A 22,430-nucleotide genomic window follows, 5' to 3' on the forward strand; every position below is an offset into this window, starting at 1 on the left:
AATAGCACTTACTGCAGTGTACTTGTATTATATTTAGTTGTGGGTGTGTGTGTCTATCCCTGGTTCAGTTTTGAGCTCCTAAAGGCAGGGATTTTCTTTATAACTTTCCAGGGTAATATATGTAAGATTATAGACAACATGTGTTTGTTGATTGGACAAAAAAAAGGAGCATTCTTAGATTATTACAAAGACTAGCTTTCTTGTCATCTCTATGAAAGTTATGTACCTCATTATGGAGCGTGTATGACCTATCTCAGAATAGTGATGGCTGCCTGACCAGGTGGTGGTGATGTGGATAGAGCGTTGGACTAGGATGCAGAGGACCCAGGTTCAAAACCCTGAGGTCACTGGCTTCAGCACGGGCTCACCAGCTTGAGCACAGGTCACTGACTTGAGCATGAAATCATGGAAATGACCCCATGATTGCTGGCTTGAGCCTAAGTTTGCTGGCTCGAGCAAGGGGTCACTCCCTCTGCTGTAGCCCCCCTGTCAAAACATATATGAGAAAGCAATCAATGAACAACTAAGGTGCTGCAACAAAGAATTGATGCTTCTCATCTCTCTCCCTTCCTGTCTGTCCCTGGCCCTCTCTGTGTCAAGAAAAAAGAACAGTGGATTGCTGAGGATGCTTCAAATCAATACCTGTACCATATACATATTTCATCAAATCTTTTCTGGAGTTTCCAACAAATAACAATTTATCTTTTACTCGTACCAGGAAGAATTATTTTATTCCAAAAATTTATGTATTTATATAGAAAGTATTAATGTTCCCAAACAATGTGTTCTTCCCATGTTTATAGGCACAGACGGTGGGCTTCCCAGTGACCGTGCATTCACCGAATATGCGGCTGATGCAATCGGCCCTCCTCCCGCAGGCATCCACTGCGGAGGCCTTTCCATTCCCAGCATCCAGCTGCCAGGCAGAGGCAGCCTTTATGGAAGAAGAGTGTGTTGACACTCCAAAGGTACGGGTATGTTTGAGGGACTCTGAGTCTATAGGTTGGCTGGAGACTTTGATTTGGTCCGCAGGTGTTGTACTTGGACTTTGTTGAACTTTGCCATTTTCTCAAGTCTCTCAGGAGTGCTGTTCTTGTGCCAAAGACCAGAAAAAAGTATTCAGGGCTGAATGCAGCTCCCATCACCCGCTTACTGTCACAGCTCTCTCACTGACTTGTCAGACCTCACCATCTTTCTTTCTTCCCTAGTCGGTGTTTCTCTCTTCAGGTTTCCAGGTCCCGCATAAGTTTTGAATATTTTTTTAAACATTGTAATTCTGAAAATAAACATAACTGACTGAAGCTATGCCTGTGTTGATTGCCTCTTTCCCGCTGCATGTGCTGTAGCTGCGCAGTGATAAGCTGGCTTGTTTGGCCATCTTTCTGTCCTGTTTGGACATGAGTAAAGGACATAAGTTTACCCTGGTGTACTACAGAAAGGTGGCTTTTAGAATGTGGAAGGTGACAGCTTCTCTCATTTAATGGATATTTACTTCTAATATGTGTTTTATAAACTTAGCATCAAGTATTGTACAAAGGATCATATAAATGGGCAAGCCTTGGCGTATATTCAAAGTAGACTTTGTTCTTTTTTTGTGTGTGTGTGACAAAAACAGAGAGAGACATACAGAGACAGATAGGGACAGACAGACAGGAAAGGAGAGAGATGAGAAGCATCAGTTCTTCGTTGAGGTTCCTTAGTTGTTCATTGATTGATTTCTCATATGTGCCTTGTGAGAGGGGGACTACAGCAGACCGAGTGACCCCTTGCTCAAGCCAGCGACCTCGGGCTCAAGCTGGTGAGCCTGCAGTCAAGCCAGAGGAGCCTGTGCTCAAGCCAGCAACCTTGGGGTTTTGAACCTGGGTCCTCCGCATCCCAGTCCAACACTCTATCCACTATGCCACCACCTGGTCAGGCTAGACTTTGTTCTTTACTCGCTATGTGAACTGAGCTAGGTAACTAACTTCTTTGAACCTCTGTTTTCTCTTATATTATAGAGACAACCAACTTTATGTGACTATTTTGAGGATTAAGTAAGATGTGTGTGAGGTTCTGACCAAATTGCAGGTACTTAATAAACATTGGTTTCCTGTCTTTTTAGCCTGTTTAGATAATAAAAAGGTGACTCAGACATGAATTCCGCTTCAGGGCTTATAGTCTAACAGAAAAGACAGGTATAATTGAAGACAGTGTGCCAGGTACTGAATAAATTAATGAAATATAATTGAGCCTTGGTTGTTTTTTAGCCCCTCCACCATCAGCTTGTTCTCTTTATCTATGTGTTGGTTTTTATCTTGTTTCTTCACTTGTTTTGATTTTTTCAGACTCTGCATATAAGTGAGATCATATGGCATTTGTCTTTCTCTGTCTGACTTCTGTCGCTTGGCACAATATACTCTAGGTCCATCCATGCTGTCACAAGTGACAAGATTTCATTCCTTTTTACTGCTAAGCAATATTCCATTGTATATGTATATCACATTTTCTATATTCATTTTATTTTATTATATATATTCATTTTATTGATGGAGGCCTAGATTGCTTCATTTCTTGCCTATTTTAAATAATGCTGCAATAAAGATAGGAGTGCATATATTTCTTTGAATTAGTGTTTTGGGTTTATTCAGATATATACCTAGACATGGAATTGCTGAATCATATGGCAGCTCTGTTTTTAATTTTTTGAGGAATCTCCATACTGTTCCCCACAGTGGCTACACCAGACTGCATTCCCACCAACAGTGCAGGAAGGTTCCCTTTTCTTCACACCCTTACCAGCACTTGTTTGTTGATTTATTGATGATAGCCATTATGATAGGTGTAAGGTGATAGCTCATTGTGGTTTTAACTTACATTTCTCTGATGATTAGTGACATTGAGCATCTTGTCATAGATCTATAGGCCATCTGTATTTCCTGTTTGGAAAAATGTCTATTCAGGTCCTCTGCCCATTCATTCATTCATTCATTTCTCTCTCTCTCTCTTTATTTCTTTCTTTCTCTTTCTCCTTTCTTTCTCTTTCTTTCCTTTTTTCTTTTTCTCTCTTTCTCTCTTTTTTTTTGTATTTTTCTGAAGTTGGAAACAGGGAGGCAGTCAGACAGACTCCCGCATGTGCCCAACCAGGATCCACCCGGCACACCCACCAGGGGGCGATGCTCTGCCCATCCTGAGCGTCGCTCTGTCGCGACCAGAGCCACTCTAGCGCCTGGGGCAGAGGCCAAGGAGCCATTCCCAGCACCCGGGCCATCTTTTGCTCCAATGGAGCCTTGGCTGAGGGAGGGGAAGAGAGAGACAGAGAGGAAGGAGAGGGGGAGGGGTGGTGAAGCAGATGGGTGCTTCTCCTGTGTGCCGTGGCCGGGAATCGAACCCGGGACTTCCGGACGCCAGGCCGATGCTCTACCACTGAACCAACCGGCCAGGGCCTCTCTCTTTCTTTCTTTCTCTTGTTCTTTCTTTCCTTATTTTTACATTTGATTTATTGATTTTAAAGAGAGAGCAGGAGTAAGAAGTACCAACTCATAGTTGCTATGAGCCTTGACCAGGAAAGCTCAGGGTTTCAAACCAGTTACCTCAGCATTCCAGATCAATGCTTTATCCACTGTGCCACCACAGGCCAGATGATTTTGTTTGTTAGTTTGCTTTTGCTGTTAAACTGTTTTAGTTCCTTATATATTTCAGATATTAACCACTTTTTGGATGTGTCATTGGCAAATATCTTTTTCCATTCAGTAACTTGTCTTTCTGTTTTGTTGTTTACTTCACTGTGCAGAAACTTTTTAATTTGATGCAGTCCCCTTTTTTTTTTTTTTTTTTTTTTTTTTTTTTGGTGTTGTTGACTTGCCCAAGGAAATGTATCCAAAAGATATTACTGAGACCAATGTTGAAAGAGTTTATTGCTGCCTGACCCAGCAGTGCCGCGGTGGATAGAGCATTGGCCTGGTATGCAGAGGACCCAGATTCAAATACCCAAGGTCACCGGTTTGAGCACGGGCTCATCTGGCTTGAGCACAGGCTTACCAGCTTGAGTGCAGGGTCACTGGGTGAGCATGGGATCATTAACATGACCCCATGGTCACTGGCTTGAACCCATAGGTTGCTGGCCTAACACCCAAGGTCTTTGGCTTGAGCAAGGGGTCACTGGCTTGGCTGGAGCCCCCTGGTCAAGACACATATGAGAAGCAATCAGTAAACAACTAAAGTGCCACAACTACAAGCTGATGCTTCTTCATCCTTCTCTGTCTGTCTGTCCCTGTCTTTCTGCCTCTGTCTGTCTCTCACTCACTAAAAAAAGAAAAAAGAGTTTACTGCTAACCCTGGTAAATAGAGCATCATCCCAGAGTGCCAAGGTTGCCAATTTGATCCCTGGGCCACCAGCTCATTTTCAAGGGTTCTGGCTCAACCCTGAGGTTGCCAGTTCAAGCCCATCAGGCACACATGAGAAGCAATCAGTGGCACAACCAAAAGGAACAACAAATTGATGCCCTTATTTCTCTTTCTCTCTCTTCCTTCTCTCATTCCCCTTCTCCCTCTACCTTCCTCTCTCTCAAAAAAAATAATTTATATTAATTGTTCACTGCCTGTTTTCTTTTAGAGGTTTTATAGTTTCAGGTCATACATGTAACTCTCTAACCCATTTGAGTTTATATTTGTGTATGGTGTAAGAAAGAGAATTGGTTCATTTTTACAGGTATTTGTCCAGTTTTGCCAACACTACTATTGAAGAGACTGTCTTTACCACATTGTATATTCTTACTTCCTTGTCATAGATTAATTTACCATATAAGTCAATTTATTTATTTATTTATTGGAGGATTTATGTCTGGGCTCTCTATTCCATTGATGTCTGTATCTATTTTTATGCCAGTACCATACTGTAGCTTTGTAGTAAATTTGATTACTGTAGCTTTGTAGTAAATTTTGTAATCAAGAAGCATGATCCCTCTCACTTTGTTCTTTCTCAAGATTTCTTTGGCTATAGGCAATCTTTTAGGATTAGTTCTAGTTCTGAGAAGAATGCCATTGGTATTTGAATAATGATTACATTTAAGCTGTACATTGCTTTGATAGTAGGAACATTTTAACAATATTAATTCTTCCAATCCATGAACATGCTATATGCTTCATTTTTTGTGTCTTCTGCTTTCTTCAGTGTCTTATAGTTTTCAGAGTACAGGGCTTTCACCTGTTTGGTTAAATTTATTCCTAGATATTTTATGCTTTTTGATGCAGTTGTCAATGGAATTATTTTATTGATTTCTTCTTCTATTCCTTCATATTGGTTTACAGAATAATTGGTACTTTAAAAAATATAAATCAAAATGCTGCAAGACTAGAAGTAAGCAGCGGGGAGCTGATTTTAGCTGGTTTGAACAGGAAGGCCTCTGGGTAACAGTAGAGCTGGCCATTGAGAGGTGTGCAAATCTGGGTGGGTAGAAACAAGAGTGGTGCTACGTAGGGGGAGAACCTGGGCAATAGCAAACATCAGGAAAGCCTGGGTCTATCTGGGTCAGAGCTGTAGCTCAGGGTGTCTGAGGAAAGAGGTTGTGAAGGGGAGTTGTACGAAATAAAGACAGCTTAGCTTTGAATGGCAGGCAAAGGACTGTAGGCCTTTTCTCTAGACTAGGGCTCTCAATGTTGGAATGTGTTCAGTGTCATCAAAAGAGTTTTTACAAGTGGACTTTTTTCAAGGTAGTAGGATACAATTGAAATTTTTTGATCAGAGAATCACTGTGATCCATGTTGTACTTCATAAATTAGCCAGGAAGAATACATAGACTGCATTGGGTAGGGGAGAGACTGGTAACAAGGACAGTAAAGTTTAGAACATGTGTTCAGTGGGGGAGATAATAAGGGCCTGAACTAGGATAGTGCTTAAGAAACTAGAGAAGAGGGGAATTATATAAATGAGATTATACAGACAAAATTGGTAGAATATTAGGGTCCAGAGAGCAGTACAGACTGGTAGGAGTATTTTGAGCCTAGATAATAGGGATGGTATGAGCCATTATCAGAAATAGGGAGCCTGGAGATAATGCTGACTCAGAAGCTGAACAATGAGTTTGCCTAGAGCACAGTCGAAGCAGCTCAATGCTAGGCTGCACAGACAGGTATTAGCCAAGTTGCTGAATACGAGGAGTTAGTGTCCATGCCTCTGAGACATCACTTCCTGAGGACAGTCTTTTTTTCCTTTGTCTAGTGTGATGCGGGTGGCTAAGGCCAGGCAGGTTCACACTGGATTCCGGCAGATGATAGAGGAACTGCAGAGTTGGAAAGCATTGGGCCATTACCATTTATTAGAAAACCTCTTCTCGTGGCAGCAGGCAAACAAACAGCAAAATGGCAACCTGCACAGTGGCGGGCAAGTGATCCTCAATCCGCCCTGAGGGAAAGCACTCGTAGCCTGACATAGACTGTTCACACACTAATCATGCAAAGTACAAGTGAGCAAGCCTGACACAGCTGTTTTCCCTACACCTAACACGTTCAATAACCTCATAAACTGTTACTACATTCTCACCCAGGAATTTAGACAGAAATTGGAGCAACATAATTTATTTATTTTTAAGATCTAAGTCCCTTAAAAAATTTAAATTGTAGTCTGTGAGGTCATCAGGACCAAAATACAGATTAGGCACTGTCTGCTGTATTATATAGGACAAGCTATTTTTAAAGCTTGTGCTTGTTATCGTAGCTAGGAAACATATAGGAAATGAATGATTTTCTGAAAAATATAGATAGTAGCTAGATAGTGTATTTGCATTTGTAGGAAAAGCAGCACCACACTAGAACTGGCCACTCACACTGGTAGAGCCACTTTGGGCTGTAGATGCCCACTGGTCTTACTTGTGGACTATTTTGTTTAAGTCAGCAAAAATGCTGTCTCTTCTTCCCTAATAGTACTTTCTTTGGGGCCCATCAGTAAAGGCACACACACACACTCAGTATCAGAGACCCATGTCCTCTGTGGTTTGTATTGCTTAGTCCGCATTTATCCTGTAGCACCCATTCATTGTCTCCTAGGGGACATGCTGCTCACTTATTTCCTCTCAATCGGTGGCAGCTTTGTGCATTTCAGAGGTTTCACTTCTTCCCTCCCAGGCATCTTCGACTTTAGTCACTGAAATCCTTTAGTGAGTTTGCATTGAAATGTTGGTTTGGGCCTGACCAGGCAGTGGCGCAGTGGATAGAGCATTGGACTGGGATGAGGAAGACCCAAGTTCGAGACCCCGAGGTCGCCAGCTTGAGCGCAGACTCATCTGGTTTGAGCAAAGCTCACCAGCTTGGACCCAAGGTCACTGGCTCGAGCAAGGGATTAGTCAGTCTGCTGTAGGCCCACAGTCAAGGCACATAGGAGAAAGCAATCAATGAAAACAAAAAACTAATGATGATGCTTCTCATCTCTCTCTGTTCCTGTCTATCCTTCTCTCTGACTCTCTCTTTGTCACTGTAAAAAAAAAATTAAAAAATTAAAAATAAACAATTAAAGGGTCCTTTGTTTAAAAAAAAAGAAATGTTGGTTTGGGCTTCCTCCAAAAAGTAGCACCTTTCTGAGACAGTCACCCAACTCTGAGCAGTAACTGAGAACCACTCACCCAGGTGATAGAGACCATAAGGAGGACTGATGGACAAGCTCTGTAGTGTCAGTCTTTCTATTCTGAGAGTTGCTTTGGGAATCATGCATTTTTTTATACACATACAACCACATTTCAGTCACTTTCAACATTTTGTTGGAGAGTGTGATAACTGGATTTTCCAAGTTACCATCTTTATAGCTAGAGAGCCGGCAGGCATTGTGAGGCTAACCTGTGAAAATGCACAGTAAAGGTGCTCTGTTTCTGTGTCTACTTACATTTTTAATAACTTGTTATAGAGGCAGTAAATACATAGGAGGGCTGAAAAGGTTGTACTCCAAACTCAGTGTTAACCTCTAACACTGTAAAGGGAAGAAATTGCACTTTTACTTCTGAATTTGAGTTTTTAAATTTATAATTGCAAAAACTAAAAACCAATCAGGATCACTCATAGAAAATTGAGAGAGATAAAGAAAAAAATTAACTTATATATAATCCCACTACTCCAGGGAGAAGCATATTTCCTGGGAAGGTTTTAGATAGATGGGACAGGTGAGTGGGTGTGTGGGTGCAGAGTGACTCAGGAAGTAGGGAGACATCTTCAAACAAAATTACATTCTGTTATATGTCATTTTGTATCTTGGTTTACATAATATGATATCATGAGCATTTCCCCATATCATGAAATCTTCTTTGAAATATTTAACAACCCGTGTATTGTATGAGATGTACCCTTATTTAACTATACTGCTCACAAAAATTAGGGGATATTTTATAGCTTCATATGAAGTGATAAAATACTCTCTAATTTTTGTGAACAATATATGTAGTCTTCTATTTTTGGACATTAGATACTTAAATTTTTTTTCACCCTCCTATGTGCTTCAAGTGAATAAATCCCCTTGCCTCTAAATCTTTGACTATACCTCTAATTATTTCCTCTGGAGAAAATTCTAGCACTGGAGTTACCCAGTTCTTTCCTTCTTCACCTGGTTATTCTAACTTGCTTCAAGATGGTAAAAATGCTGTAAAAGAAAATATTGTATTTTTATTCTCATATTTTAATATTTTATTGTTATAAAGCATTCTCTTTGGTCAAGAAACAATAACAGATACAATATATTGGGTACCTAAGATACTGTGCTATTTTATATATATTATTTTAGTTAACCCTCCCAAACAACTTCCATTTTACAAGTGAAAAAAAAAAGAACTTTATAGAAATTAAGCAACTTACTAATAAGGGCTAGAGCTACAATTTGAGCCTTTAGCACCTCCTCACTATACTCCAGAGTTGCTAGACACTCAGGATACGATTAAATAAGCCACATTCCCAGCCTCCAAACTCACCTGGCTAGTATCAGGTACTGGCCCCCTCAACTGCCATAACTAAATACCACAGACTGGGAGGCATCAGTAACAGATGAATTTTTCTCACAGTCCAAGAGCAAGGTTTTGACCAATTTGAATTCTGATGAGGGCTCTTTCCCTAGCTTACAGAGGACAACCTCACTGCGTCCTTCCATAAACATTCCTCTGTGCTGGTATGGAGAGAGATAGAGCTTTCTTGTGTCTCTTCTTATAAGGACTCTAGTCCTACTGGATCAGCTCCCCAGCCTCGTTTAACTGCACTTCCATAGAGGCCCCATCTCCAAATGCAGCCACACTCAGGCTTAGGGGAGACACAGATGCTCGGTCCATAATAGTCTACCAGCCTCCTACGCTACAATCTTGTGTCTGTGATGGGTGCAGGCCTATGATATCAGTGGTAGCTCAGAGTGTGACTCTTATGTGTATAGGAGGTCTCTTACTAGAAGTGAAGTGAGTAATTGAGCTTTGAGGAAAGAAAAACCAATGTATTGAAAACTGTACATTACGCTCATGTTGTATTTTGAATTCCTGTAATTTACAGTTAGCCTAAATTATTTCCTAAAACAAAAGATCCTATTTCTAGCAGCCTAGGAAAATCAGCCCAGTATTTTGGTCATAAATGCTAGAGCTGAATTTAGGCTCTTGTTATATCAAGTCCCCTGACAGTGAATTAACAAGGAAAGGGTGACATGGCAGGATTATCGACCTGTTTCAGGAAATGAGCTCATAGCTGATGATGGTCACACCTTTGAGCAGGACTCCACAGTGCTTTCTGATCCAATCATCAGATAGCATCTGAGAAAACGGTCATTGTTGTCTACCTGTCCCAGGATGCCGTTAAAGCCAGCAAACATTTTTTAGTAAAAGACATAATTCCTCTTGTAATTTAGATGAGGATATAAATTTATAAACAGTTATTTGAGGAAAAATTAAAAATTTAGAGAGACTGAAAAGTTTTTGATTACTTAGAAAATTCTTCTCTATAAAAGAAAAAAGAAACCTGATTGTAAGACTGCTGCAAGAAATGGCTGATACAATGTTGACATAGGCTGTAAGTGTAAAGATAGGTAGTTACTTAATAAGTCTCTTCTCTTGCTTTATTCATTTCTAAATCATCCTTGGTTGTTCTTAGAAAAGTGTATTCATAGACAGGGAAGGAACCTGGAGGCATGAATGTAAGTTCCCAAACAGCCAGCAATTCTTTCCTACAAGAACAATGTTAAGTGTAATCAAAAAAGGAGAATTCATCTGGGGAAGGGCCAAGGGGAGAATATGGGCTGCTGGCCAGATTTCAGTGTTTGCTGGTGCCTGGGGAAGGCTGGTCTTAGTCTGGACAGAAAGCATTTGCCATTCTTCCTTTTCAATGAGCACTTCTCACTTTAAAACACTGTCATGCATTCGCCACCTTATCCAAGAAATGCCTGCAGCCCCAGAAGAGGATTTATGGATTTACCGTCCCCTCCTCCAAGCAAACAAGGATCGGAGTCACCCATGTCTCTCTCCAGATAAAGGGCCTTGCACTGCTTTCATATTGACTGCCATAGAGGAAAGTTCCCTGTGGCTGGCACGGGGGTGCCCACATCACCTCTCACACACTTACCCTTTGCCTGCTTCCAAAGGAAACAATAGCTCTCCCCAGCATGTTCCAGGTGGAAGTCCTGCTTAGAGCTCAGCGGCTCTGACTGGCTGTCCCTGAGCAGCCCTCAGAAAAACAGATTCATTTCCACGGGGGGATATTTAAGGCAATGAGGTAAATAATTGCCTCCTCACTGGGGCTTTTACCATCCAGAAGAATAGTCAAGCACAACCCTCCTTTGTCTGCTGGTTCTGCTGGTTTGCTTGGCAGCTGCCTAGGAAAGCAAGAATTCTCACTGGGGAGCTGTGCTGAGCTCCCCTGCGGGGAAGGAGCTCCAGCTGCTGCCTCTGTTCCGGGGCCAGGGTACAGGGCCGCGCCCTGGTGCGCAGGAGCCTGCAGGAGTGCCGGGCTGCGCGTCCTTGATTGTCCCAGCATGTCAGGCTTTGTTTGCCAGCTGAATTTCTTCTCACATTTTGTGGTATCAATCTGTCTTTAAAGAATTCTTTTTCCCATTCCTCGGGCACATAGAACCAATTAAAGACTAAATTAAATGGATAGGTACTTAAATTATAAACATATGTCTAGAACCTTGCAGTATGTTTTGTGATTGAAAATTAGAAGAATGCTGTTGACTATTCCACTTTCTTAGCCTTGAGCCATGCAGTTTTTTTTTTAATCGCATCTCCCCCCTCTTCATTTCTCTTATTAAAAAAAAAAAATAGCTGGTAGGCCTCAACCTACTATACCCCTATTCATCTGGAAGCAGCCAAAAAAATTGTTTATTGTAATAGTGGTGACTCAGAGAAACCTGGGGGGCAGTGCCAGTCTGGTCATAACAGGCTTCTGTCTCGGCGTGCGGCAGTTGACTTGCTTCTACATGTTGTCATTAATAACAAATGTGTATATTTTGAATATTTTACTTAATTTCTAATTTGCCACAAATGTTGACATTTTTTCCCTTGGGGATTTTTCTAATGTATCAGCAGAGCAGCCACTGATTGTCTCCTCTCCCACTGACATGTAGGTCAATGGCTGTCTGCTGGACCCTGTGCCTCCTGTCCTGGTGAGGAAGGGGTGCCAGTCATTGCCCAGCAACATGATGGAGACTTCCATTGATGAAGGGCTGGAGACAGGGGAGGCTGAGGAGGACCCCGGCCAGGCCTTTGACGTGCTCCAGTCCACACGCAGCGGGCAGAGACGGCATACTCTGTCAGAAGTGACCAATCAGCTGGTCCTGATGCCTGGCTCAGGTAAGACGTCCAGTGTGCTCCAGGGTAGATCTTCACAGCATCAGCTCACACTCCAGTCTCCAAGACAGATTCCCAGAATGTCGTCCATAATGGAGAATTTCCTCATGGAAATTCTGTCTGTTTTCTTCTTGTGGACAACGTTCAGCAGGCGGAAGGACGCGGCCGGGGCCTGCTCTGCAGCTGCAGGGTTTAATGATGGTTTCTAGGTTGGCTCCCCTAACTCCCAGAATCCATCGAGTACTGTGACTCATCCAGAGCCCTGGCACTGTGGGAGCAGCACAGATCTGGTGGGTGCAGGTTCTGGAGTGTTCCCCCACTGAATTCGAAGCTGATTAGACTGACGTGTAAAAAGGTCCTAAAAAGATGTGTTGGTTGGAGGTTAAGGACATTGTAACTGTGAGAACTCAAGCTGACAACACCTCGTATCTCCTCCTCAAAGAAGATGCTCTTTACTGTTCATCACATCTGTTTTGTTTTCTCTTAAAGGGAAAATATTCTCCATGAATGACAACCTCTCCCTGGACAGTGTGGACTCGGAGTATGACATGGGGTCTGTCCAGAGGGACCTGAACTTTCTGGAGGACAACCCTTCCCTTAAGAATATCATGTTAGCCAACCAGCCCTCACCTCGCATGACCTCCCCCTTCATCAGCCTGCGACCTGCCAACCCCGCCATGCAGGCTCTCAGCGCCCAGAGAAGAGAGGCCCACAACAGGTCGCCAGTGAGCTTCAGAGAGGGCCGCAGGGCTTCAGATACCTCCCTCACCCAAGGTAGCGGCTGCTTTCTCCTCTGGCTTTCAGAACTCTCATCTGGTAGGGTTTGAAGGGGTTTATTGCCCTGTTGGTATCCCATTCTGGTCACTAAAAGGTGTTTTATTTAAACTGTTTGGTCATTGCTTTTCCTTCCAGGAATTGTAGCATTTAGACAACATCTTCAGAATCTGGCTAGAACCAAAGGGATCCTGGAGTTGAACAAAGTGCAGTTGCTGCATGAACAGATGGGGTCCGAGGTGGACCCCGACCTGGCGATCGCTGCACCTCAGCTCCAAGACCTTGATGGCAGCTGCCCTCAGGCAAGTGCCCTGGGCCCCTTCTCCATGGCTCTGTGTGAGGAGAGTTTGTCCTGATGTGTCACTTCGTGGAGAGGAGTCACTGCAGTCCTGGGACAAACAGGTTCTTGTGGGAAACTTTCCTTGTTGCTGCCACCTGGCACTGACAGGGTAGACCTGCCCAGGCTGGCCCCACTTGGAGGCTGGGACACTGCCCAGCTTATTTGGTTCATAGGGCAGATTTTACATGAATTGCCTCTTGAGAGTCTCCTTTGGAGTCCCCTCCTCCCGGGCATACACACAAAACTTAAGAATAATGAACTTGACACAACTGAGAAGCTTATTGGCACTACTTTTTTTTTTTTTTTTTTTTTTTATTCATTATAGAGAGGAGAGAGAAGGGGAGAGAGAGAGACTGAGAGGGAGAGAGAGAAGGGGGGAGGAGCTGGAAGCATCAACTCCCATATGTGCCTTGACCAGGCAAGCCCAGGGTTTTGAACCGATGACCTCAGCATTTCCAGGTTGATGCTTTATCCACTGCGCCACCACAGGTCAGGCTTGGCACTACTTTTGATGTGCTGTCACTTCGTTAATTATTATGAGGGATTATTTATGCTAAAGATACAAAATATAGTGCTATTTATCCAGTATGTTTTATTTTGAGCCTACTTTTAGTGCATTAAGGATATTATAGCATTTGAGGCCCATGTGAAGGAAACAGTCTCCTGGTGGCAGAGAGCCTGTGCTCTAGGACTTACTAGGTTCTCGTTCAATGCTGATAACCCGTGTATGGATTTTCTGCAGAATGATTGACTCTCAGCCTACTAGTTGTATAAAAAGCTTTGAGTATTATGTCTTACAGAATTAGAGTTCCTCTTGGATACTTGCCGAGGTGCCCAAACTAAAAAACTGAAACTTTCTCCTGAATGGAGAATTGAAAATGTGCTCACCCCCTTGCTCCACAGGAGGAAGTTTCTCAGCAACAGAAAAGCGCATCTGCTCTCCCCAGCAGCACGCACCCTCCGCTTCCCCGGCAGCAAAGCCTGGAAGCCCAGTATCTGCAGCACAGACTCCAGGTGGGACCTCCCCTCAGCACCTCCGTCACTTGCTGGTCCAGAATAGGCCTGTTTTGCTTGTTTGGGTTTTGTTTTAGATTTGTTTTTTGTTTTGTTTTGTTTGTTTGTTTGTTTGTTTTTCATTTTTCTGAAGCTGGAAACAGGGAGAGACAGTCAGACAGACTCCCGCATGCACCCGACCGGGATCCACCCGGCACGCCCACCATGGGGCGAGGCTCTGCCCACCAGGGGGCGATGCTCTGCCCATCCTGGGCGTCGCCATGTTGCAACTAGAGCCACTCTAGCGCCTGAGGCAGAGGCCACAGAGCCATCCCCAGCGCCCGGGCCATCTTTGCTCCAATGGAGCCTTGGCTGCGGGAGGGGAAGAGAGAGACAGAAAGGAAAGTGCGGTGGAGGGGTGGAGAAGCAAATGGGCGCTTCTCCTGTGTGCCCTGGCCGGGAATCGAACCCGGGTCCTCCGCACGCTAGGCCGACGCTCTACCGCTGAGCCAACCGGCCAGGGCTGTTTTGTTTTGTTTTTGAGGATAGCTGCTTGATTCCTGATAGGCAGGCAGATTTGAGGATGCACTTTTAGCTTTTGGAAACATGCTCAGACTCAGTGTCATGCCGTGTTTGGCAGTGGGTTTGTCCTCAGACCCCAGGAAAGATAGCACCACAGGATGGTAGGAAGGGAAACATGGCTTCTGGGCCTCCAGTGTTACTTACGCCTCATCATAAATAAATAAAATGGAAATTTCAAGTCTGCATATTGTAAAACAGCTGTCTACGTTGGTGTCTGAAAATCTTTAAAAAATTAGTCATTTTTCATTCAGCAGGAGCTGCAGCTTTGTTACCAAGATTCAACCCCACTTTTCTCCTTATTTGTAATCTCCACGCACCTCCCAGCCCTGGCGACTTTTAGAAATGGAAAGCTAAGTAGTTAGAACTGAGACAGCCCAGCCCCCTGACCCAAAGCTGTCAGTCCTAAAGCTCTCCCAGGGCCTCACCAGTCCCTTCCCCCTGCGTGGACTGTGGAGGACACTCTTGGCTTCATCCTCCAGACAGCGGTACATCTGATGACTCATTCGAGATGGCAACACATTGTTACGCTCACATTGTTTCTCTCCTCTTCCAGAAATCCAGCCTATCAAAAGCCCAGAACACCTGTCAGCTCTACTGTAAAGAACCACTGCGGAGCCTTGAGCAGCAGCTGCAGGAGCACAGGTGAGACAGGGTCTTCCGCCAAAGGAGTCACTTTCTTTTGTGTAAGAACTAAGAATGCTAGGTGTGTGTGTGCGCGCTTTCCCCCTGGAGTTTGCCTCTACTCGGAAAATAAGTTTCTGGTGCGGGAGCCAGACATGCTAGCTCATGCCGCTCCCAGTGTCCGCGGGGGTGGGCCTGTCGGGGAGCAGCCCTGCGTGTGCTTTTTCTTTGTCCTTTTCTCTCCCATTTCCCATTGGAGCCATGACTAGATCCAGGCTTTCAGAATCCGTGACCTCATGCGGGAGAGCGGCTACCCTGCAGAAAGGCCTGCAGGGGCCAAGGTGCCGCTCCCACCGCCCCTTGGAAACACCGCAGATGGGAAATGAGCCTCTTGCTGCTCAGCGAGGAAAACTAGAGTTATAGAGAAAATGAGTTAGTGTTCACTTCCTCACGACCGGTCGGTCGGACTGGAGGGTACAAAATGAGATTAGGGTTAAGAAAGCCGACACGATTTGTTCTTTCTGCCACGGAGGAGAAGCGAGAGGACAGAAGCTGACAACCGACACTGGCTTTACGCTAAATTGCCGTCCCTGGAGAAGATTTAAAATGCTTCCTTTTGGTTTACCAATTTAGACTCCAGCAGAAGCGACTGTTCCTGCAGAAGCAGTCTCAGCTGCAGGCCTACTTTAACCAGATGCAGATCGCGGAGCGCGTGTTCCCACCACCCGGCCAGGACCAGCCGCCGGCGCCCTTCGGCCTGGCGCAGCGGCTGAGCCCAGTGCTGGAGCCTGACCCTGAGCAGATGCAGTGCGGCCCCTTCCTCAGCCGGTACCCGACCGGGCAGCCGCCGTCCCCGCCCCCACCGCCCCGAGGGCAGGCGGGAACCAGCCCCACACCCCTGCAGTTCTCCTATCAGACTTGTGAGCTGCCAGGCGCCGCTGCCCCAGATCAGAACTACCTCGCGCCCTGCCAGGTCTCCATGGACAGCGCCCAGCAGTGTGGCGCCCCTGCACAGGACTGCCCCTGCCCCGGGTGCTCGGGACTGCAGGAGGCCCCCTCCAGCTATGACCCTCTGGCCCTGTCGGAGTTCCCCGGACTCTTTGATTGTGAAATGCTCGAGGCCGTGGACCCACAGCATGGTGGCTACGTCCTGGTGAATTAACCTCAGCACAGGACGTGAGGCAGGTCAAGTGCAGAAGAGTGTGTATTTTTATTCCAGCCTTTTACATTTAAAGCTTATTTTCCTGCCCTCTCCCTCGGGGAAAATCAAGTTGCCCAACTGGAATCACATGGCCTGGCCAAGTTGATGGCGCTTCAAGCTGGCTCTGTCCCACCACAGTTTCTGTGGCGAATGCTTGAAACATAATTGTCAGCTGAAGCTCATGCCCTATGTCAAGTGGAGTAAATGCTCATGGGAGACACAAAGGTTTTTGTAAGTGGAAGACATTCAGACCTAGGTTTTATACAGAATGACATGTTATCCAAGGAAGCCTCGGTGAACGCAAGAAAAATGTGTGCCCTTATATATGGGGGAAGAGGCAGTATCCTTCACAGAAGCCAAGGAACATGTTGCTTAAAGGCAAATCAAGAGTACATAATGAAATGTGATGCACAGGAAATAAAGTTTTTCTTTGTCATTGAATAAGTTCTAGCTGCTGATGCAAATTGTCCCCAAGGCCATCACAAAGTAGCAGAGTAGGAGCTTTGTTTCAGGACCCACTAAATACCAGCTGGTACTAACTCCTGAGACTGCAGTCATCTTCATCTGAAGCAGGCAGCATAGCTCTTCAACAGGTGCCCTGGGTTACAGGCTCAGAGTGTACTCAGGGCTGGCTCCAAATATGTCACCTGTAGAACCAACAACAGACCCATCACAGTGGAGACAGGGGGCAAGAAGCTCCAGACACCATCCAGAGCACAGCCGGGCGGGCAGCAGGCTCCTGCACAGTCTGTTGCGGACACTTCTGGTTCGGGGCAGTGTCTCTTTGAAAATGTAATAACTACTTTGGCTTTACAGAATTTGTTGCTGGTAGTTTATTGAACTTTGTATATTAGGAGTTCTAAGAACAAGAAAAATGAACTTTTATCCCCCATGTGAAGTGGTAGTGCTGTGCCTTTTCCCCAGATCATGCTTTAATTCTTTTCTGTAGAAACCAACAGTTTTCCATTTATGTCAATGCTAAATCCAAAGTCACTTCAGAGTTTATTTTCCACCATGTGGGAATCGCATTCTTAATTTACTTAAAGTAATCAAATATTCAAGTACTACAGCAATATTCAAAAACCACAGATGTGTTAACCACTTAAGCAAATCATCTGCCAAACTCATTACTAATAAAACTTAACCCTTATAATTTGTTCATCAAAGTAAGTAAAAAACAGATGCTACAGCTAGTTAACTGTATCCCTAGAAGTAATGAGTAATCTGTCTTTTGGACAGTAACATCTAAGTGTTACAAGTTCAGTATTATTTACAAAGACTCATTTCTGTTCTTTAGAATGGCTTGTCCTATCAGCAGATGAATGCATTAAGCACAAAACACCTTCCTGAAAGCACAAAAAAGAGAGATACTACACTGATGCTACATTCAGAAACACCTTTAAGTTGCCTTTCCTCTTTGTAGTAAGTGTCCAGGCAAGTGAGGAGAAATGTGGAAGGTCTGAGTTCCGTTCTGCCCCAGCCCAGCCCCTTCCAGCATTGTTACCTTGAGCAGTCCCTTTTCCTGGCTCCACTTGGTGCCAGAACACTTCACAGAGGTGCTTTGCGTGGGGCTGGACTGCGGCTTCAGCCAGAAAGGATGCTGGGTTGGGCTGTCGCTCTTTGAGTTAATAACACACAGTGAAAACCCAGGAAGAATGAATTATGTTCCTTCTATGGAGTGTTTCTTCCTCCTCATGCTTAAGATGGACAATTTCGTGAAATAGATATCATTTCATTTAAAAGATCCTTCCATCAAGCTCTCTAATCCGGTTTAAGTCTGCAAAATCCGCCAGTTATAAAACAGCTTGATTTGTTTAGACTGAAGTATGTTTTCCAAAATATACTATCAAAGTGCTGTAATATTTATGAAATTTAAATGTCATCCCTACTAGAAATGGGTCCGTTCAATGCAGTCACAGGCGTGGCACAATCAGATACATAAACACCTGCCCCCCAGAAGGCCATCAGCCTTTTGAAAGGCCAGGAAACCGAGGAACTGGGGCAAGATGATCAGGCCAACAGATGAGGGACAGCAGAGAGGCTGTGGGAAGTTGAAGGACCCAGAGACAGACATCGGGAGCAGCCAGTGGGGCCAGATCTGTGAGGAGCAGACCAGCGGCCCAGGCCCTCGCCAGTGGCTAGTGTGACCTGTCCTGCTGGACCTGTGCTGTGCGCTCCCATTTGCTTTTCTCATTTATTTCAAGTGGAAATCAGTAAATTCCATAACCATCTGTATTTACTGCAACATAAGCTAGTGAGAGGAGCCTGGTCCTATTGTCAGCCAGGTGTTGTCCAGCCCTGTCCATCTCCAGTGGTCTGTCCCCTAAGTAGTGACCTACCTAAGCTTCCAAGCAATTTTCACAAACACTAATATAACACTAAGAAGGCTCAATTACCCTCTTCTTATGTGAGTTTCCTTTGAAATGACTTTCCAGTCTGTTTCATGTTAACAGTGTGTACACTACTATTTAATAATTAGCTTTATCTTGTACACCAGGCTCCTCTGAAGAGACTTTGGTGAGATGAACATGAGGTAAAAATTTCATTCGGCAAAAAGTGCAATATGTGTGGTATTTTATTTTTTATGTTCTTTTTTTAATCCAGGGGTATTAGTCTCTGCTTCAGGAAAAATGCACTAGTTCTGCAATTTCCAGTTTGACAACTGTGTCTCTAGTATTTACATGCAACTAGTAGGCTGGTCCTTGTGCGGCAAAGAGAGCGTGTCAACACAACAGGAAGGGTGGCACTCCCATTTTAAAGTTCCTGACCATCTCCAGCCACCCCTTGTCACCCCTCCCCTCTCAGGCCTGCACTGCCCTTTTGTGACCTGAAGCACAGAGAAGGGGGTAGAAGGTTCTCTTCACGAACCACCCTAAAACAGCACTTCATGAGAAACACCTCGGGCCCACGGAGGGCTGGGGAACACGACTAAAGGGCTCTGTTAGTTTCGATAGGAATGAACCCGCCTCCTTTCTGTATATCCAACTGCCCCCTAGAAAAGAGAAAGGAAGGGTCCCTTTCTTACTCAAATAAACTGGGTTCCGACTTGGTTTGGTGGAACTGGCAGGCTCCTGGGATTGGAACTGAAGTTAGCCCTTACCCTCAGAGGCCCCAGAGTAATTGGGGCCCTGTGTCCCGAGGGGAAGGAAGGAGCAGCTATGGGAGCCCTCCCGCCAGCCGACTGCAGGCCTCTTGTGGAAGGGACTCATTGTGGCACCATCTCACCCACTGTGCCCCACTGTGACTAGTACCTAGTAGGGGGACTCTTAGGGAAAAGAATTCTACCTGATTGCCAGGGTTAGGAAGAAGGGTGTATCCTCAGCTAGAATGACTGGGTGGCCAACCAGAAAGCAAGGTAAAAAGCAGCAGCTTCCCGTTCAAGTCAGGGGTCCGAGTACATGGTGATGAGCACAGCCTCTGATCAGGTGCAGGCAGCTCAGACATGTGGAAAGATGAAATGAGTGGGTTCCTTCGCCGGGTCCTCCAAGCCCTAGTCTAGCTCCAGTCCTTAAATACTGGGTTCTGTGTTGGGATCAAAATTCCCAGCTCTGTATTACATTTAAAAACCTCTTGTCAGCAGTCATACTTAAGCTCCCTGCTGCTTTAAAGGAAATTCCTACTCCGATAATTTTCTCACATTCCCCCTTTAAAGACAATACAGTGTCATTTGACAACATAGGTCCTAGGAAACAGTTGCTGGGCCAACGTGGGCTGCCTCCTCGGAAGCCACCAGTGGCTCAGTCTCTTTTTTACCCAGACATCAAAGGTAAAAACTGGATAACAGGTAGGAACTGGGGAGCCGTTGGGGATATTCGATCCTTTTGTTACTTCTGGAAATTTTTACAGAGCTTATTATCTTCACAGTGATATATGGAAAACAGGAGCGGTATCATCTGCCTGTTTCTAAACTGGACCAAAACTTTTTTTCCTTATGTATTCCTTCTGCCTGGTTCAGCAGTACTGTCCTCTGTGGCCCGTGTGTGCCCCTGGGAAGTGACGATTGCATAGCTCTGTGTCTTGGCTTGCAGCCCATAGAAGGACTAGGGCGGGCCTTCCAGGGTGACTGTTGGCCTGGAGCCCCTGGTTTCCCAGTGCCCTCCCATACTTATTTTACCATTTCTCCCATTAAGGGAGCCTGGCCGATTCCAGAAGATTTATAGCCATCCTCGTTGCATCACCATCTTATGTCCCTATCTCATGTGGGCTGATTTCAACACCTTTGTCAGAACTGAGCACATCGGATTGCACAGACTAAGAGCGAGGCGGCAGCACTGCCTGGAGACTTAGCCAGTGATAGTTCTGATGGCACCTGTCCAAATATCCAGCTTGCCTGTCCAAAAGGAGCAATTGCTTGTATTTGTACATCAACTTACCAAATACTTTCACAATAATCTCTTCTAATAGTCACAATTCTCTGAAATAAGTTGGGCAGCAGTTACAGTCCTCATTTTTTATAGCTGAGGAAACTAAAGCTTTCGGAAGTCAGTGTAACTTGTCTGAGGGCACACAGCTCGTGAGCGAGGAGCCAGGATGAACTCTTGGTTTTCTGGCTTCTCCATGTTCTTTCCTGTCACCAGTAGCAGCTGACTCCTCATGAGCAAACAGCTGTATATACAAAGCCCCCCTACTGGTTATGCACTGGATGAATGTGACATTGTCCCCTCAACCTTCTTCCCCACTTGACAGCTGCCTGGTTTGAAGGGAGAGGCACCCTCAGGGTGACAAGTACAGTTGTCCAGGTGGCCCTCCATGAGCAAGACTGAGGGAGACACAGCCCCAGACTGCCATCCTTCCAGTATCCAGTTAACTACTAGTTCAGCTTCACACTAAAGATGTCTAGTTTTTCCAAGTTGTACAACATAGTAAGTTCCTACAGAAGAACATGCTACAATTCTAGCACACACTCTTCCTTCAGTGCCAAGGGGTCAGATGGCACAGCTGCGGCCCACCAAGTGCAGGCCAGCAGACCAACTCCAGGGGGCTGCTCTGAGAAGAACCCAAGCCCAGTCTGGTCCTGAGGAGAAGTGTAATGTTTTACATTAAGGCACATCAAGTAAAAGTACTGATTAAACACTTTTATAATAAAAATAATAACACACTTTTGACACTGTGTCTTTTCAGAGGCAAAGTGGGTAGGTAAGTGGGAGCTTTAAAATAGAATAAAATAGAATAATAGCATCCTGGAAAAACATGACCCCAGATTGGAATAATGTTCCATTAGCAAATAGAGCTGGGGCTCAGCACTGGCTGTGTGATGCGATCTGCTCAGTCAAGGACATCCAGTGGTGACACCTCCTCACTGCTGATGGTACAGAAAGCTGCCTCCACCAAAATCTCTGAAGCAGACAGAAAAGCAGGACTGCTTCCCTTTTGGAACTGCAGTTGAAGTAGAAGAGATATCTGCAGCACTCTGTAGAAAGGGCAAGATGGTTTGCTATTTCCGAAGGGAGAAAGGTGTTCTCTGCTGGTTGTCTGGTCTGTGAGTTACTTTTGATAAAGTTAATCTAATTGTACTTAGATTACAAAGTACTGTGTACTTTTTTTTAATGAGTAAAGAGTAAATGGTGAGTTCAGTAGCTTGGTAGATTGAGTGCAAATCATAAATTCAATGTGAAAAAATCAAAGTGTAACCTGTCACACTCAATGTTAGGAAATAGCCTAAAATGCAGTTTAATAAATGATCTTTGTATCAAACATTAATTCAATTGGGGTAATTTTCTGCAAGAAAACAGTTTTTACATTTCAAACTCTTGAATTAAAATAAAAACTTGTTTTCTAAGAGCCTGGGTGACATGAGTGTCAGGCAAATGGGGCCTCTCCCTCACCGGCCGGGCCTGGGACGGCGGCCGTGCTCCCTGGGCGCTGGCACTCGGTTCAGGCTGCAGACAAGGACGGGATAATATGTTCTCATTGACGTCAGCAGGGTAAAGAATACCTTGCTCTGAAATCGCCTGAGTACACGTCAGCCGCTGCGGAACGCTGACAGCAGCACGGCTCCCCGCAGCCCGCACCTGGACAGCAGGCCAGGCTGGGGGGGCTGCCTGGTGCCCCTGGGTTTTCAGAGGCAGTCAGGCAAGGGCTTCACAGCAGGAGAAGGGGAGTCAGTCGTGTCAGCCTCCCTGAGGACAAGCAAGCTGCAGGGCAAGGGCTGGGT

General features: G+C 45.0%; 1 protein-coding gene across 7 annotated transcripts in view; it reads left to right on the forward strand.

The window, feature by feature from the left end:
* SIK2 (salt inducible kinase 2) overlaps nucleotides 1-22,430 on the forward strand; it is a 144,558-nt gene that overhangs the window by 101,119 nt on the left and 21,009 nt on the right. For 2 of the 7 annotated variants that reach the window (XM_066244342.1, XM_066244351.1), the window contains 7 exons: nucleotides 804-968; nucleotides 11,543-11,768; nucleotides 12,255-12,539; nucleotides 12,678-12,841; nucleotides 13,783-13,893; nucleotides 15,008-15,096; nucleotides 15,709-20,184. In XM_066244342.1, coding sequence (XP_066100439.1) covers nucleotides 804-968; nucleotides 11,543-11,768; nucleotides 12,255-12,539; nucleotides 12,678-12,841; nucleotides 13,783-13,893; nucleotides 15,008-15,096; nucleotides 15,709-16,237 — 1,569 coding nt within the window. In that variant the 3' untranslated portion in view covers nucleotides 16,238-20,184. Of the gene's footprint in view, nucleotides 1-803; nucleotides 969-11,542; nucleotides 11,769-12,254; nucleotides 12,540-12,677; nucleotides 12,842-13,782; nucleotides 13,894-15,007; nucleotides 15,097-15,607; nucleotides 20,185-22,430 lie in introns of those variants that run through there. The other 5 variants (XM_066244378.1, XM_066244395.1, XM_066244387.1 and 2 more) reach the window with 4 other exon arrangements.

This window comes from Saccopteryx bilineata, chromosome 1 (genome assembly GCF_036850765.1).
Source record: "Saccopteryx bilineata isolate mSacBil1 chromosome 1, mSacBil1_pri_phased_curated, whole genome shotgun sequence".
In the NCBI taxonomy this organism is placed as follows: Eukaryota; Metazoa; Chordata; class Mammalia; order Chiroptera; family Emballonuridae; genus Saccopteryx; species Saccopteryx bilineata.